The sequence below is a fragment of the Notolabrus celidotus genome, chromosome 20 (assembly GCF_009762535.1).
Source record: "Notolabrus celidotus isolate fNotCel1 chromosome 20, fNotCel1.pri, whole genome shotgun sequence".
NCBI classification, from domain to species: domain Eukaryota; kingdom Metazoa; phylum Chordata; class Actinopteri; order Labriformes; family Labridae; genus Notolabrus; species Notolabrus celidotus.
Window position 1 is genome coordinate 2,966,256 of NC_048291.1, and position 16,433 is coordinate 2,982,688.

The window sequence follows — 16,433 nt, forward strand, 5'->3', positions numbered from 1 at the left end:
AATCTTATTTATGATAATCTTATTTATTTATTTATTTATTATCTTATTTATTACCACATATCCCTTGATTGTACTGTATTGTGTTTTATTTTAATTCTTTATTTTTCTAACTTGGGCTGGGAGTTGAGGGAGTGGGATGTTGGGAGGGCAGATGCGTTTGTTCATTTAAAAACAGAAAAAGAAAAAAAAAAAAACAACAGAATGGAGTCCAACGTAGAAGTGCTAAAAACTGCAGTTCATCGAGTCTTGGCTTGAGGCTGGTTCAGGAAGTACCATAAACCACAAGCTTTATAGGCTGATAGAAAGGGACAGGCGTTTAATCTGCAGGTGGTGGGCGGGACTTACTGCCATCAGGTGACCCAGACTGACAGACAGGCCGACCAGCAGATAAGACATCACAGCAGGAAGGTGAGTGTCGACTGCCGCCAGGACAACCAGGACCAACTGGAAGGCTGCCAGTGTTTCTACAATGATAGCAAGGTGGAGCTGGACACCTGGAGCAACCTGGAACAGAAACAGGCCTATGATATCTCCTGCTGATCTCTGAGTGACTGTCGAGTGACATTACAGCAGCTCACCTTGTTGAGGGCTGGAGTCACATCTCCGGTCAGACCCAGCAGCAGTGCAGCAGAGGCCACGCCCCCTAACAGCTGACCAATCACATACAGTGCTGCTCTCCACAGGCGGAGTCTGAGGGTCAGGGTCATTGCTAAGGTTACCACTGGGTTCAGGTTGACTTCTCCACCCACACAGATCGCCGTTAATGCAACAGAAAGACCAAACACCAGCGCCACCTGAAGACAGCTTGAAGGTTGAACAGAGGTGGGAGTTAAGTGGAGATGGTTGCTCAAGTTGCTCTTGTTGCTCAAGTTGCACAGGTTACTCAGGGTGATCTGTTCACTTCGGTTGCTCTGGCTGCACAAATAGCCCAGATTGCCCCAAATCTTCAGATCTAGTTGCAGCCTTCCAGCAGCAGGAGGACAAATCAAAACAGCTGATAGGCTGATAGAGAGGAAGAGGGCGGTGCCTAAGAACTCCAGCAGGAAGCGATGTAAACAGGAGAGAGTCCAGACGTCACTCAAGATCAGCCGCAGGCAACGATGAATGAGCATAACTGCAATTGAAATCATCAACCTGCAACAAGATGGAACAGTCAGTCAAAAAAAGGAAAATCTTATAACATAGAGTAACTTTAATTTATCCATAACAACCTGGACATGAAGTTAAACCTCATATTTTATCAGCTATAAGTTATATCTGAAATGTAAGACTTTAAACAGATCTGAGACAAAAATGTGTTTATCTAATGACAAACCAATAAAGAAAAACATCATGTGTACAAATATTAAACATGGGAATAATAACGGCCCCAAAACTGAGCTCTGTGGGACGCCACATTTAACCTCACAATCTGAAACTTTGCCCACGTTTAGCATCGACCTCCATTATTTTAACTTGGTATTTTAATTGACAGCACACTGACAGGCTGGTCATGTTTGTCACTGAGTGTATGGATTTTAGCATGGACTTTGTTTATATTATAGAAAACATTAGTTTGAAAACTTTAATTTTCCTCCTCTTTTGGAATATTTAGAAAATGTCTTATTGTTATTACTCACTCTATTATTATTTAAACGGCAATACACAGATAAATAACTTGGTTAATCTCAATGAAAAATGTAAGAAATCATTTTTATTTTGTTTTATTGATCATATCTTCTTTCTAATTCATGATTTCTTCCTGTTTTCTTATTTTTAAGATAACATTTCAAAACACATTGGATTGGACTCTAGTGTTTGTCATATGTGTTCTTGTTGTCTGTAAAAATATAAAACTGGGTAACATGCACTTTTTGAATTATGATGTATACTGCAGAAAAATCCAAATTAATATATATATTAATTTGGATATATATATATATATATATATATATATATAAATCTCAATGAAAAAGAAAAACAGACTCTCTCTGTGATTAAAGACAAATTAAAGATGAAAAATAAAAAATTGATCATAGTTTTTACAGAAACATACTTGGGGTGATATTGTTTTATAAATCATCAGTAATAAGCAGTGGTGGATAAAGTACACAGCTTCATTACTTAAAGGTGACATATCATGCAAAATGGACTTTTTAATGGTTCTCTCCCTGAAATATGTGTCCCTGTCTACAAACCCCCTGAAAATGAAAAGAATCCATTCTGCCCCTGTTCTGATTTCTCCACCTTTCTGTAAATGTGTGCTGAAACCAGCCGTTTCAGTTTTCAGTGTTTTTGTTACGTAACAACAATATCCGGTCTGTAACAGGAAGTCAGAGCTCGGAGCTTGTTCAGCCCATAGACTGTATAAAATACAACTCAACCCCTCCTCTGTTTTTCATTCCCTGCACACATGTGTGCTAACAAGGAGCTTAGGAGGGAGGCATGCTAGTTGTAGGCTGTCTTAATAAACACAAAGGTCGGTTTTACTCCCCACGTCTGCAGATTTGAAGATCTAGTGGATGATTTTTATTTATCATGGATAAGTGCTAGCGCTAGTTAGCATAGCCACATAGCTACATGTCATGGTTGTAGCTGTAGTTGTAGCTGTGTACCAAGACACACGTCGACATACTGATAAATAAAACAACAAGAAACACTAAATCTGTGACCAATGGTTCAGAAAGGTCCTGCTGCAGGCGCCTCTCTGTCAGGATCAGATTCTGGATCAGATTCAGAGGGTTGAAGTAACGTGATCTCTCAGCAGCCGTGTATATTCAGCCAACATGTAAACATTAGATCAACGTGCTGGAGAGCTGAGGGCACACCCACTTCCTGAGGGGGCGTGGTCAGAGAGAAAACAGAGTGTTCTGAGGAGGGCTGAAGAAGAGGGTTCTTCAAGCATGCCAAAATCTGATTTCAAAGTGTTTTTTTGAGGCATAAACTTTAAAGACATGTTTTGGGGACCTCTTAGACCAATATATATTGATGAAAAAAGCGTGATATGTCACCTTTAAGTCAAAATATAGATCCTCCAGGTCAAATATTACTCCAATACAAGTGAAAGTTGCTCTGTCAAATTATTACTTGAGTTAAAGTACTGGAGTACTTGCTTTTAAAATACTTAAGTATTCAAAGTACATTTTTAAATAATCTCAAAACATACGTTTATCTAGAAACCATTACTTGAAATCTCTAAAAGTTAAACCATGGAATAAAAACAGACACTAAGTTCCTCCAAGCACAGACAGCTTAGTTTGAAATGTTCATCTGGAGTTAAACAAACGTTATGTAGCTCAACACGCTCTCTCAGGTTGGACTGTGATTTTTTGTGTGTTTGTGCAGAGTGAGAAACAGGGAGAACATTTCAAACCATGTATATCATTCTTCATTTCAAAAACCTCTAACACGGCCTGAAGATATGACCATGGGTGCTCAGGTGGAGGATTATAGCCATCATTACCACCTCTACATGAACTGCCTGATCTGAGTGATGCTCTGTTTGCTCCACGTTCAACCGTGGAGACGCACGATATACAGGTACGACTAAACCACTGAGACAAACAGAACTACACAAACACAGTTTACTGAAAAAGAAAAATGCCTTTTCCCTCTCACCACTTCTTGCGTGCCTTGAAGACATCAAAGCATGGATGGCTTTGAACTTCCTAAACTTCAATGAAAAAAAGACAGAAGTAATGGTGTTTGGTCCCAGTGGCCCTTGTGAACTCCCTCCGGTTGATCTGGGCCCTTTGGTCGTCTATTTTAAGTCGAAAGTCTCAAACTTGGGTTTTAAGCTTGACAGTGATTTTAAGATGGATCAGCAGATCAGCTCTATTGTAAAGTCCAGTTTTTTTCACATTAGGCAGCTGGCAAAGGTGAAGCCTTTCCTTGCACGACAGCACTTTGAAACAGTAATCCATGCCTTTGTCACATCCCGGCTGGATTACTGCAATGCACTTTATTTAGGAATCAGTCAGTCCTCCCTCGCACGTCTCCAGTTGGTCCAGAATGCAGCCGTTCGCCTTTTAATTGGAGCACGTAAAAGGGAGCACATAACGCCCATTTTAGCCTCCCTCTACTGGTTGCCTGTGCATTTTAGAGTCCATTTTAAGATTATTTTATTTGTTTTTAAATCTTTAAATGGTCTCGCCCCGCCCTACCTCTCTGAGCTGATCCATCTCTACGCCCCTGCTCGGTGCCTCAGGTCAGCTGATCAGCTGCTCCTGGAGGTACCGAGGTCCAAGCGGAAGCTCAGGGGGGAGAGGGCTTTTTATGTCGCTGCTCCCAAACTGTGGAACGATCTTCCTTTAGCCGTCAGACAAGCCCCCTCACTGTCCACTTTTAAAAGTCGTCTTAAAACCCATTTTTATTCCCTGGCTTTCGACTCAGCATGAGACCCTGCTCTTGTTTCAGTGCCTTTTTATTTTTATTTTTATTTTTCAACTTTATTTTATCTTATTGTTCTTATTGATTTTATGATTTTATTGTTTGTTTTTATCCATTATGTTTCTGTACAGCACTTTGTGTCCAACTGCTGTTGTTCTTAAAGTGCTTTATAAATAAAGTTGAGTTGAGTTAGGAACAGATTTCAGAAAAGAGAAGGACATATATGAGCTGACTTCAAAGCTAAAGTAGTGAGTAACTAGAGCACTGATAGAAATGTAGTGGAGTAAAAAGTACAATAATTGTCTTCTGAATGTAGAGGAGTAAAAGTCATAATAAGTTCCCCCCATAAATAATACTCAAGTAAAGTACAGATACTCAAAAAATGTACTTCAGTAAATTTACTCTGTTACTGTCCACCACTGGTAATAAGCAACAACTGTCCACTGGCAGTAAGACTCTGTAATAAACAAAGAAAACATACCTGTCACACACAGGGATGTTGTCCAATCAGGTACAACCACCAGGTGATGTCTGTGTGAGTCCTCCAGTTTGTCTGCTGTCTGTGTGATTCTTATAGAGCTGAACTGGTGGGAGGTCTCGGCGCACAGACGTCTCTCAGAGAGCAGCTTCATGTTTCTGTCTCCTGTGAGAGACACAGATAACCAGTCACAGCTCTATCAATACAAATCAAACACAGAGGTAAAGATTTGTACTAAATAAGAATTAAGGATGTTTGTGCAGCAAAACAGATGTTGACCTTGGACAGAACAAAACCAAACATTCATATTTTAGTTTATGAATAAAAATGATGAGTTTTTAATACTTCTGCATTGGCTTCAATTCTCATGGGCTGGAGGTTGCCACTTGGTTAATACAATTCAACTCAGCTTTATTTATACATACATATAAACATGCAGACCAAAGTGCTTCACAGAATAACAGAGAGACAGAAAACAACAGCAATGGTACAATTAAAAAAGGCAGGATTATAAATAAAATACTTAAAGATAGAAGAAAATCAACACAGTCAAATTAATAAATTAAAGCTGGGGTTGGTGTTCAGATTTAGATACACTTTTTGTTCTAGTGGTTAAAATGATCTTTATGTCCTGATGGTAGTCAATACATAATGTGTTCTTAAAAAAGAATGAAAAAAAGCTGCTATCTACAGCCGGAGTAAACCTGGGAAAACACCAACCAATCAGCGTTTTTTGGCTCCTCAAATTTTAAACCAATCAAATCCCGTCCTGCCGTTCTGCCCTCCTCCTGCGCGTACATTTCCCCGGCGTGCACTCTGAGTCCCCGTCCCCTGCCTCTGCTTCCCCTTACTGCCCTCTCGCTCGACCTCGGGCCTGTCCCCTCTGACCTGATGAGGTGCTTTGCTCAGGACTGTAGTCCGGATAAGAGTCTAAAAAGCTCTCACCAACAAGCAGAAGAATGAATGACATTTAATAAGTCCTACAGAAATGTATATGTACTGTAGCGTCCGTCCGGACGCTGTAGTGATGACGAGCCGATTGGTGAACACATTGATCTTTAATAACCGGTCACTGTCTGCCGTTACCACGCCAACCAACAAAACAACAATCAATGTTTGAATGAATGAAGAACTTCTCCTCTTGTCTCTCCTCTCTCCCGCTCACACACTCTACACCTCTCCTGATGCCTTCACTGACCGTCAACACTGTAGGAATTAAGAACATCTACACTGAACAGGTTTAACAAACAGTAGAGCTGTTACAGTATTATATATGTGTTATAACTTTTCTCCTGATATCGTGTCACCATGACAACTGGATAATGCTAGCATGATAGTTGTGAGTGCTAACAGCAGCCATGTTTGTTTGTGTTTTTAACTTTCACTATGATAATGTTTTGGTGAGGACCGGTTTTGAATCAGTCACCATCATATGGTCGCAAGTCAGCGGAACTCGTGCATGTGAGCGGGGGGGGGCGTCATTTCGGAGGAGCTCCGAGGGAGGAGGGGAGGGGTTAGACGGAGTCCTGAGGAAATGCTACATTCATATTCATGCTAGTTTTCCGTGATTACCAACCCTAGCTTTAAGTAAGAGTGGAAAGAAAAGTTAAAAATAAGGTAGAGTTAACAAGATCAGGCAAACACAAGACATAAAATAGATAAATAATTTTTATAAATAAGATGAATAAATGTTAAAGCATTGATTAACACAATAATGATTAATATAATAATGAAAATAATCACACGTCGACATACTGATAAATAAAACAACAGGAAACACTAAATCTGTGACCAATGGTTCAGAAAGGTCCTGCTGCAGGCGCCTCTCCGTCAGGATCAGATTCTGGATCAGATTCAGAGGGTTGAAGTAACGCGGGTCTGTTAGCAGCCGTGTATATTCAGCCAACATGTAAACATTAGATCAAAGTGCTGGAGAGCCGAGGCCACACCCACTTCCTGAGGGGGCGTGGTCAGAGAGAAAACTGACCATTCTGAGGAGGACTGAAGAAGAGGGCTTTTCAGGCAGACCAAAATCTGAGTTCAAAGTGTTTTTTTGAGCATAAACTTTAAAGACATGTTTTGGGGAGCTCTTAGACCAATATATGTTGATGAAAAAAGCGTGATATGTCCCCTTTAAAAGAGGTGTTATGTGATCAGTTTTCTTTCTCCTTGTTGAAACTCTGACAGCAGCGTTCTGAAGCTGCAGTTTCTTGAGAGACTTTTTGGGCACACATGTAAAAAGGTATAAGGTATATAAATACAGGTAGAGGCCATTGCAATTGTCCAGGCATGTTGATACAAAAGCATTTAAATTAATCTCTGAGTCTTTGCAAGTTAAAAAGGATGAATCCTTGAAGTATTTCTGCAATGATGAAAATGTGTCGCCTCTCTCCTTACTGCACTTCATTGCATATTAGACACAATTTACTGCATTTCTTTAACAATTTCTCTCTCACCTACACTGCTCTGCATTCCTCTTTACGACAATCCACCATTTTTGTTTATTTCACTCCTCTGTGTTTATTAACTGCACTCAACTGGGCTTCTTTACAGCACTCAATAGCCTTTCTGTGACAGAATATTTCTTTGACTGCACTCTTCACTCTCTTTTCATTACTCTGATGCATTTCTTTATTGCACTTGAAGTCTCTTTACCACACCCTGTTTCTTTTTTCACTTCATCCGAAGTGCTTTCTTTTTACTGTAAGCTTCTCTAATTCTTCACCTCACTCTTCCATGTTTCTCATGCCGTGATGCATTCCTTTACTGCACTCCATCTTCATTGCATTTCACTGTGTTCCCCTCTCAACTGAACAGCTTTAATGTTTAATACAATAATACAAATCAAACTACATATATAAAATATTTACTCATAGGTCAGTTGGGAGGTATACAAGCAGAGGACTAAAGAATCCATTCTGTCAGTAAATGGTCCTCACAAGTCCAGAGGTGCTAATGTGTGTGTCTGTGTTAACCTACATTTAGGAACAGCAGACATACTGTGTAGAGAAGCTTAAACCAGGGCAATAACACTGACTGTCCTTCACACAACCTGAGAGCTGTGTGTGTATTTGTTGTTGTGTGAGTGTGTGAGTGTGTGGTTCTGATATCTGATTGGCTGACACTCTGGTGCTCTGACATTTAAGGACAGGATGTAATGATGAAACTAAGAGAGAAAAATCTCAGGAAGTCGTCGAACTTTGAGGCTTTGAGACATTCGTGTATGTGTGTCTGTTTCACTGTGTGTATGTGCGTGATTTTGTGTGTGTGTGTGTGTGTGTGTTTGTGTGTGTGTGTGTGTGTACAGCGCGTGGGTGTTATCCCTCCATTAACAAGGTCTCACATTTCTGGAAAGCTCAGAGATTTCTTCACTTTCACTCTGCGTCCTCAACAACCTTCAGAAAGAAAACAGACCCTTTATACTGCAGGCACCTGTCTGTCTGTCTGTCTGTCTGTCTGTCTCTCTGCCTGTCTGTCTGTCTGTCTGTCTGTCTGTCTGTCTGCCTGTCTGCCTGTCTGTCTGTCTGTCTGCCTGTCTGTCTCTCTGCCTGTCTGTCTGTCCGTCTGTCTGTCTGCCTGTCTGTCTGTCTGTCTGTCTGTCTGTCTGTCTGTCTGTCCGTCTGTCTGTCTGTCTGCCTGTCTGTCTGTCTGTCCCACTTTCTAAATGTATGTCTTAAAAAATGAGAAGATTTAGCTGCCTGTAATAATAACAAATGTCTGAGTCTCTAAGCTTTTGCAACTCTTTTGACCTCTGCAGCTGCACCAACAGCTCTGCAACTTGTCATCCAAACTCTGCAGCTAGTCCGTAGACTACTGTACCTTGTTTCCAGGCCTTTTCAACTGCCCCCCCCCCAAGCCTCTGCAACGTGTTCCCATAAATCCATAAAAAGACTCAAATTTCCTCAAAACTCTAAAATTAGTCCTGCAGATTCTGCAACTTGCTTCTAAATTCGCAAATAGCAACCAGACCTTTGAAACGTCTTGTGAACCTCTGCAACTCAGTCCCCAAGCTGGGACCTGCAACTTGGTCCCAGACCTCTGTGACAAGACCCAGCGATCTGCAACTCATCCACATATCTCTGCAACTTTAATCCCCAAGGTCCTGCAACTTTACTTCCAGACTTCTGCAACCTATCCCCCATCCTCTGGAGCTACTTCACAGTCTCCTGCAAACAATTTGGTAAAGCATGTTTTGTTTTTATCGGGAGGTTATGAGACCAAAAGTCTAAATGCAGAACACTGGGGCTTGGGGACTAGTAGTAGTGCTGTGAGTATTTCTTGCAGAATTCTGGGTCTCCTGACAGAGGTCTGGGGACAAGTTGCAGAAAGCTGCATGTTTTAGAATATTGGAGACATGTTGCAAAGGTCTGGGAATAAGTTGCATGGGTCTTGGGACTGGTTACAGGTTTAGGACTAATCACAGAGTTTTCAGAGCTACCCAGAAAACTTTGCACGCCTCAACAAATAGACCCAGACTTCTACAACTAGAAATCCTGACTTTGTAACTAGTCCACAGACATATGCAACTAGTCTTAAGTCCCGGATATCAATAACTAGTCTCAGACTAGTCCCCGAACATATGCAACATATTCCCAGATCTTTGCAAAGCCTCTGATACCCATTTCAAAACCTCTGCTAGCCTTTAGACATTTGTGACTAGGAGCAAAACAGTTGTAACCAGTCTCCAGATCTCCACAATCAGACCCAGAACTTTGTTCTAGTCCTCAGATTGATAGTTCCTAAACTACTGTGGCCCTTTCCTACATCTATGGTAATAGTCCAAATACTTGTCCTCAGACTGGATCTTGTTTCCAGACCTCTCTAACTGGACTCAGTTTCCTGGGTAGCTCTGAAAAATTCTGCAATTAGTCCTGACCCTGTAACCAGTCCCAAGACCCATGCAACTAGTTCCAAGGCCTTTGCAAAATGTCCCCAATATTCCAAAACATGCATCTTCCTGCAGCTTGTCCCCAGACCTCTGTCAGTAGACCCAGAATTCTGCAAGAAGTACTCACAACACTACTACTAGTCCCCAAGCTTCAGCAACGTGTTCCCGGTCTTCTGCATTTAGACTTTTGGTCTCAGAACCTCATGATAAAAACAAAACATGCATCACTTCTTGAGAAAACACGGTGATGGTGCTCATAGAGGAAAAAATGCAGAGTTGTCATGGTAATGGAAGTGTCATGGTGACTTGGTTGTCCTTCACCTCCCCCCCCCCTTCATACACACAGAGTCATTCAGCAGTGTTTGTAACATTATATAGATGTGATGCCTGTTCCCACAGAGGCCTTTCTGTTACTGGACACACAGAACAGAAGTTTGTAGGTTTCATCCATACGTCAACGTGACCTCAGTGTGTCCCTCTTTTTTTCTGTCCATCAGTTTGATCTGAAACAACACGAGGACACAAACTCTGACATGTCTCTGTAACCTGAAGGACTCACTGGGGTCAGGCACACTTGACATAACGTTTATTTCAAGTGTATGGCCGCTGTTGAAGAGACGTTAGAAAACGCTTCAATGGTTTCTTCCTCTGTGGTGAATGTTTAAAAGTGCTCCCTCTACAATGTCTCTGGATCTTCTTGTAAGCAACACATGGCCAATAAAGTGCAGCGTTCATGAGTTATTTATGAAAAATAAGAAGCTTGGAGATGTCACCTGTGCATAGACGGGGTTTCAGCTACCAATGGAATATTACTTTGGAGAAATGCCTTCAATATAAGCTGGCTCTTCTTCTGGCACTAGATGGCAGAACCTGTGGCCAATCAACTTGAAGCCCTTACTAAGGTTTTTCCCTCCAGGCTGAATTCTTGCTTTGGACAAAAGCGTCTGCTAAATGAAATGTTAGAATTATAGAAAATAAAAGTTTCCATCCTCCTTTTGAAGAAGAAGTTACTGAGTGTTAAGGATGAAACTGTCTTTTGAAATATGTTGATGTTGTGGCAGAAGTTTTCCTTTATTGTTGAAATCATTCAAGATGTGATTAACTACACTCAACCAAAACAGACTTAATTAAAGCCGCAAGCGGCGATAAACGGGCCCTCGCGCATCCGTAGCTGCCGCCTACACGAGCCGCCGCCACATGTAAACCGTTGTCTGATATAAGCCACCACATGATGCGAAAGCAAGATCTGAGAGTATATACTGGCTCAGGTGGTGCAAATGTTCCAAATTTTTGGCAGATTGCCAAGAAAACCTCCAGACTTGACAGTGTGCCACGCCCACAATTTTAGTCTGAACAGAATTCCTTTAACAATAATTTAATCGTCAATATGTCGGCTATAGAATGTGCCTTGTTTGGACTGAATTGGAGAAAAACCCTAGAAGGAGCTCTCAAAAGTATGCATCCTTATTTTGTCGTCATTCTTTACATTCAAAGCTGTATGTGCGTTTGATGCACCACCTCAACGCATGCCACGCCCACAATTTTTTTCTGAAAAGAAAAAGTTCTGATAATTTTTTCTCGTTAAGGTGTCTTCTATAGGTTGCCCTTGGTTTGGACTGAATCAGAGAAAAGCCTTCGGAGAAGATAGCAAAAGTACGCACCCTTATTTGGACGCCATTTTTCATGTTCAAAGCTAGGTGGCGCTCTTCCTGTTGAGTTTGGGATATGGGTGCAAGAGGCTTTTTTATGCGTCCTGATGCCATGAATATGCGTATTGATTTTCAAGCATGTAGCTCAAAATAACCCCTATGGGGAGGGGTTTCTGAAAACTGTAGGGGGCGCTAGTGAGCACATTTTTTCGACTTTTATTGCGACACCCATAAAATGTCGCAGTTTTCCCCAGGACTGATGAGTGTGTTGGATGAGGTGAGATTACGTGCATTTTCAAGTCACAAAAATCCATTTTCCGACATTTTTTTTTTGATGCCCCGTCCCAAAGTCTGACACGCCCACATCTTTAGTCTGAACGGAATGCCTTTACTTTGTATTAATCGTCAATGCGTTTACTATTTTACCTAGTTTGGACTGAATCGGAGAAAAGCTCTAGGAGAAATTAGCAAAAGTATGCACCCTTGCACAGACCCAGTTGGATGGGTGTGTGAAAGGAGTGTAAATGTGTTTTTGGTTTGTGTGGAAATGTTCCAGGAGTTTAATGCGTCTGTGATATTTGTGAAGGTCCCTTTAGAATGTTCCTCCCATCTGATTGCGTATCAGGGTTAGGGTTAGGTTTAGGGTTAGGCCTGGACTAAGGGTTAGGGTTTTAGACCCGACAATATGTCACGGGTCGTTTGAACCCGCAATATATATTGTTGTGTGATTTTGACCCCGCAATATATAATCTTGGGTTGGGGTTTGGTCATACTTGTGATTCCCCCATCCATTCATCCGTTGTTCTGAGATAACGGTCCTGGATCCAGTCCAGGAGGCTCGACACAAATTGGGTTATACACCACCTTACACCACCTTACACCACCTTACACCACCTTACACCACCTTACACCACCTTACACCACCTTACACCACCTTACACCACCTTACACCACCTTACACCACCTTACACCACCTTACACCACCTTACACCACCTTACACCACCTTACACCACCTTACACCACCTTACACCACCTTACACCACCTTACACCACCTTACACCACCTTACACCACCTTACACCACCTTACACCACCTTACACCACCTTACACCACCTTACACCACCTTACACCACCTTACACCACCTTACACCACCTTACACCACCTTACACCACCTTACACCACCTTACACCACCTTACACCACCTTACACCACCTTACACCACCTTACACCACCTTACACCACCTTACACCACCTTACACCACCTTACACCACCTTACACCACCTTACACCACCTTACACCACCTTACACCACCTTACACCACCTTACACCACCTTACACCACCTTACACCACCTTACACCACCTTACACCACCTTACACCACCTTACACCACCTTACACCACCTTACACCACCTTACACCACCTTACACCACCTTACACCACCTTACACCACCTTACACCACCTTACACCACCTTACACCACCTTACACCACCTTACACCACCTTACACCACCTTACACCACCTTACACCACCTTACACCACCTTACACCACCTTACACCACCTTACACCACCTTACACCACCTTACACCACCTTACACCACCTTACACCACCTTACACCACCTTACACCACCTTACACCACCTTACACCACCTTACACCACCTTACACCACCTTACACCACCTTACACCACCTTACACCACCTTACACCACCTTACACCACCTTACACCACCTTACACCACCTTACACCACCTTACACCACCTTACACCACCTTACACCACCTTACACCACCTTACACCACCTTACACCACCTTACACCACCTTACACCACCTTACACCACCTTACACCACCTTAACACCACCTTACACCACCTTACACCACCTTACACCACCTTACACCACCTTACAACACACCTTACACCACCTTACACCACCTTACACCACCTTACACCACCTTACACCACCTTACACCACCTTACACCACCTTACACCACCTTACACCACCTTACACCACCTTACACCACCTTACACCACCTTACACCACCTTACACCACCTTACACCACCTTACACCACCTACACCACCTTACAACCACCTTACACCACCTTACACCACCTTACACCACCTTACACCACCTTACACCACCTTACACCACCTTACACCACCTTACACCACCTTACACCACCTTACACCACCTTACACCACCTTACACCACCTTACACCACCTTACACCACCTTACACCACCTTACACCACCTTACACCACCTTACACCACCTTACACCACCTTACACCACCTTACACCACCTTACACCACCTTACACCACCTTACACCACCTTACACCACCTTACACCACCTTACACCACCTTACACCACCTTACACCACCTTACACCACCTTACACCACCTTACACCACCTTACACCACCTTACACCACCTTACACCACCTTACACCACCTTACACCACCTTACACCACCTTACACCACCTTACACCACCTTACACCACCTTACACCACCTTACACCACCTTACACCACCTTACACCACCTTACACCACCTTACACCACCTTACACCACCTTACACCACCTTACACCACCTTACACCACCTTACACCACCTTACACCACCTTACACCACCTTACACCACCTTACACCACCTTACACCACCTTACACCACCTTACACCACCTACACACCTTACACCACCTTACACCACCTTACACCACCTTACACCACCTTACACCACCTTACACCACCTTACACCACCTTACACCACCTTACACCACCTTACACCACCTTACACCACCTTACACCACCTTACACCACCTTACACCACCTTACACCACCTTACACCACCTTACACCACCTTACACCACCTTACACCACCTTACACCACCTTACACCACCTTACACCACCTTACACCACCTTACACCACCTTACACCACCTTACACCACCTTACACCACCTTACACCACCTTACACCACCTTACACCACCTTACACCACCTTACACCACCTTACACCACCTTACACCACCTTACACCACCTTACACCACCTTACACCACCTTACACCACCTTACACCACCTTACACCACCTTACACCACCTTACACCACCTTACACCACCTTACACCACCTTACACCACCTTACACCACCTTACACCACCTTACACCACCTTACACCACCTTACACCACCTTACACCACCTTACACCACCTTACACCACCTTACACCACCTTACACCACCTTACACCACCTTACACCACCTTACACCACCTTACACCACCTTACACCACCTTACACCACCTTACACCACCTTACACCACCTTACACCACCTTACACCACCTTACACCACCTTACACCACCTTACACCACCTTACACCACCTTACACCACCTTACACCACCTTACACCACCTTACACCACCTTACACCACCTTACACCACCTTACACCACCTTACACCACCTTACACCACCTTACACCACCTTACACCACCTTACACCACCTTACACCACCTTACACCACCTTACACCACCTTACACCACCTTACACCACCTTACACCACCTTACACCACCTTACACCACCTTACACCACCTTACACCACCTTACACCACCTTACACCACCTTACACCACCTTACACCACCTTACACCACCTTACACCACACCTTACACCACCTTACACCACCTTACACCACCTTACACCACCTTACACCACCTTACACCACCTTACACCACCTTACACCACCTTACACCACCTTACACCACCTTACACCACCTTACACCACCTTACACCACCTTACACCACCTTACACCACCTTACACCGGGGGTCCGTCTTTCTTCCAGCCATTTTCCCATCTGGTTTTTCACCTTTTTGAGGTGATTTCATGGCTTTTGTCCTGCTCCTCCCTGCCTGCTCCTCCTTCTGTCCCTTCCACCCTTCCTGCCTCATCTTTGTACTGGTCCCTGCCTCATCCTTGTACTGGTCCCTGCCTCAACCTTGTTCTGGTCCCTGCCTCAACCTTGTACTGGTCCCTGCCTCAACCTTGAACACTCCCTACACTGGATTTGAACCCTGTACCTTTGATCTGTAAGCCAGCAGCCATATCTACCGCGCAACCGAACTAGCTGGCAGTGATTTTCTTTTTTGTTCTACTCATTCTACAAGTTGGTTATGAGCACAGCTCAAACACATTGTGAGGAAACTGTTTTAGTTTCATCTCACATTGAAAGCCCTGTGTGGGAACCCACAACTATCAGACATAAAGGTAGCAGCCTTTTCAATCACACCACAGGGTGGCTTTTGCAAAAGTAAAGTTACTCAAGCAGCTCTATAGTGTGATGGAAAGGGTTCCTACCTTTCACTCTGATGGTTGTGGGTTCAAATCCCAGTGAAGGTTTCCAATGTGAGGTGAAAACGAAACAGATTCCTCACAATGTGGTTGAGCTGTAGTTTTAAACAACTACAACAAGGTGGTTGAATGAAAAAATCAAAAAAGGCCATCACTGCCAGGCAGCTCTCTGGTGTTTTGGATATGGCCGCTGCCTTTACATTCAAGGATCCTGGGCTCAAATCCCTGACATGGACTGCCAATGGGAGATGAAATGACACTTTACTCTCACTGTTATAATAACTGTGCTTTTGAAGTACGATCTACAAATGGTAGAATGAAAAAGAGCTGCAAAAGTAAGCTCATTCAAGCAGTTCTGTAGTGTGATGGAAAGGGCTCCTGCCTTTCACTCTGATGGTTGTGGGCTCAAATCCCCAAATGTGCTTCCAATGTGAGATGAATATGAAACAGGTTACTCACAATGTGGTTGAGCTATGCTTTTGAAAAACTACAAAAAAGTGGTTGAATGAAAAGACAGAAAAAGGCCACCACTGCCAGGCAGCTCTGTGGTGTTTTGGATATGAGTGCTACCTTTCACTTTGATGGTTGGGGGCTCAAATCCAACTGAGGGCTTTAAATGTGAGGTGAAAATGAAACAGGTTCCTCACAATGTGGTTGAGCTGTACTTTTAAACAACTACAACTAGGTGGTTGAATGAA

The 16,433-nt window shown here is 43.2% G+C and overlaps 1 protein-coding gene across 1 annotated transcript; it reads right to left on the reverse strand.

The window, feature by feature from the left end:
* Positions 1-288: 288 nt before the first annotated feature.
* LOC117832331 (aquaporin FA-CHIP) lies at positions 289-1,128 on the reverse strand. The gene is made up of 2 exons (XM_034711423.1): positions 579-1,128; positions 289-504 (listed from the first exon to the last, which is right to left on the reverse strand). The coding sequence occupies exons 1-2, from the start codon at positions 1,110-1,112 to the stop codon at positions 289-291; spliced, it is 750 nt and encodes a 249-aa protein (XP_034567314.1). The 5' UTR covers positions 1,113-1,128.
* Between the last annotated feature and the right edge of the window lie 15,305 nt (positions 1,129-16,433).

Bases quoted from the DNA above. Each gene is read 5' to 3' on its own strand.
- LOC117832331 (XM_034711423.1), bottom strand. From the start codon at position 1,112: ATGCTCATTCATCGTTGCCTGCGGCTGATCTTGAGTGACGTCTGGACT. The intron at 505-578 runs GTGAGCTGCTGT...TTTCTGTTCCAG, and splicing joins TGACTCCAGCCCTCAACAAG to GTTGCTCCAGGTGTCCAGCT.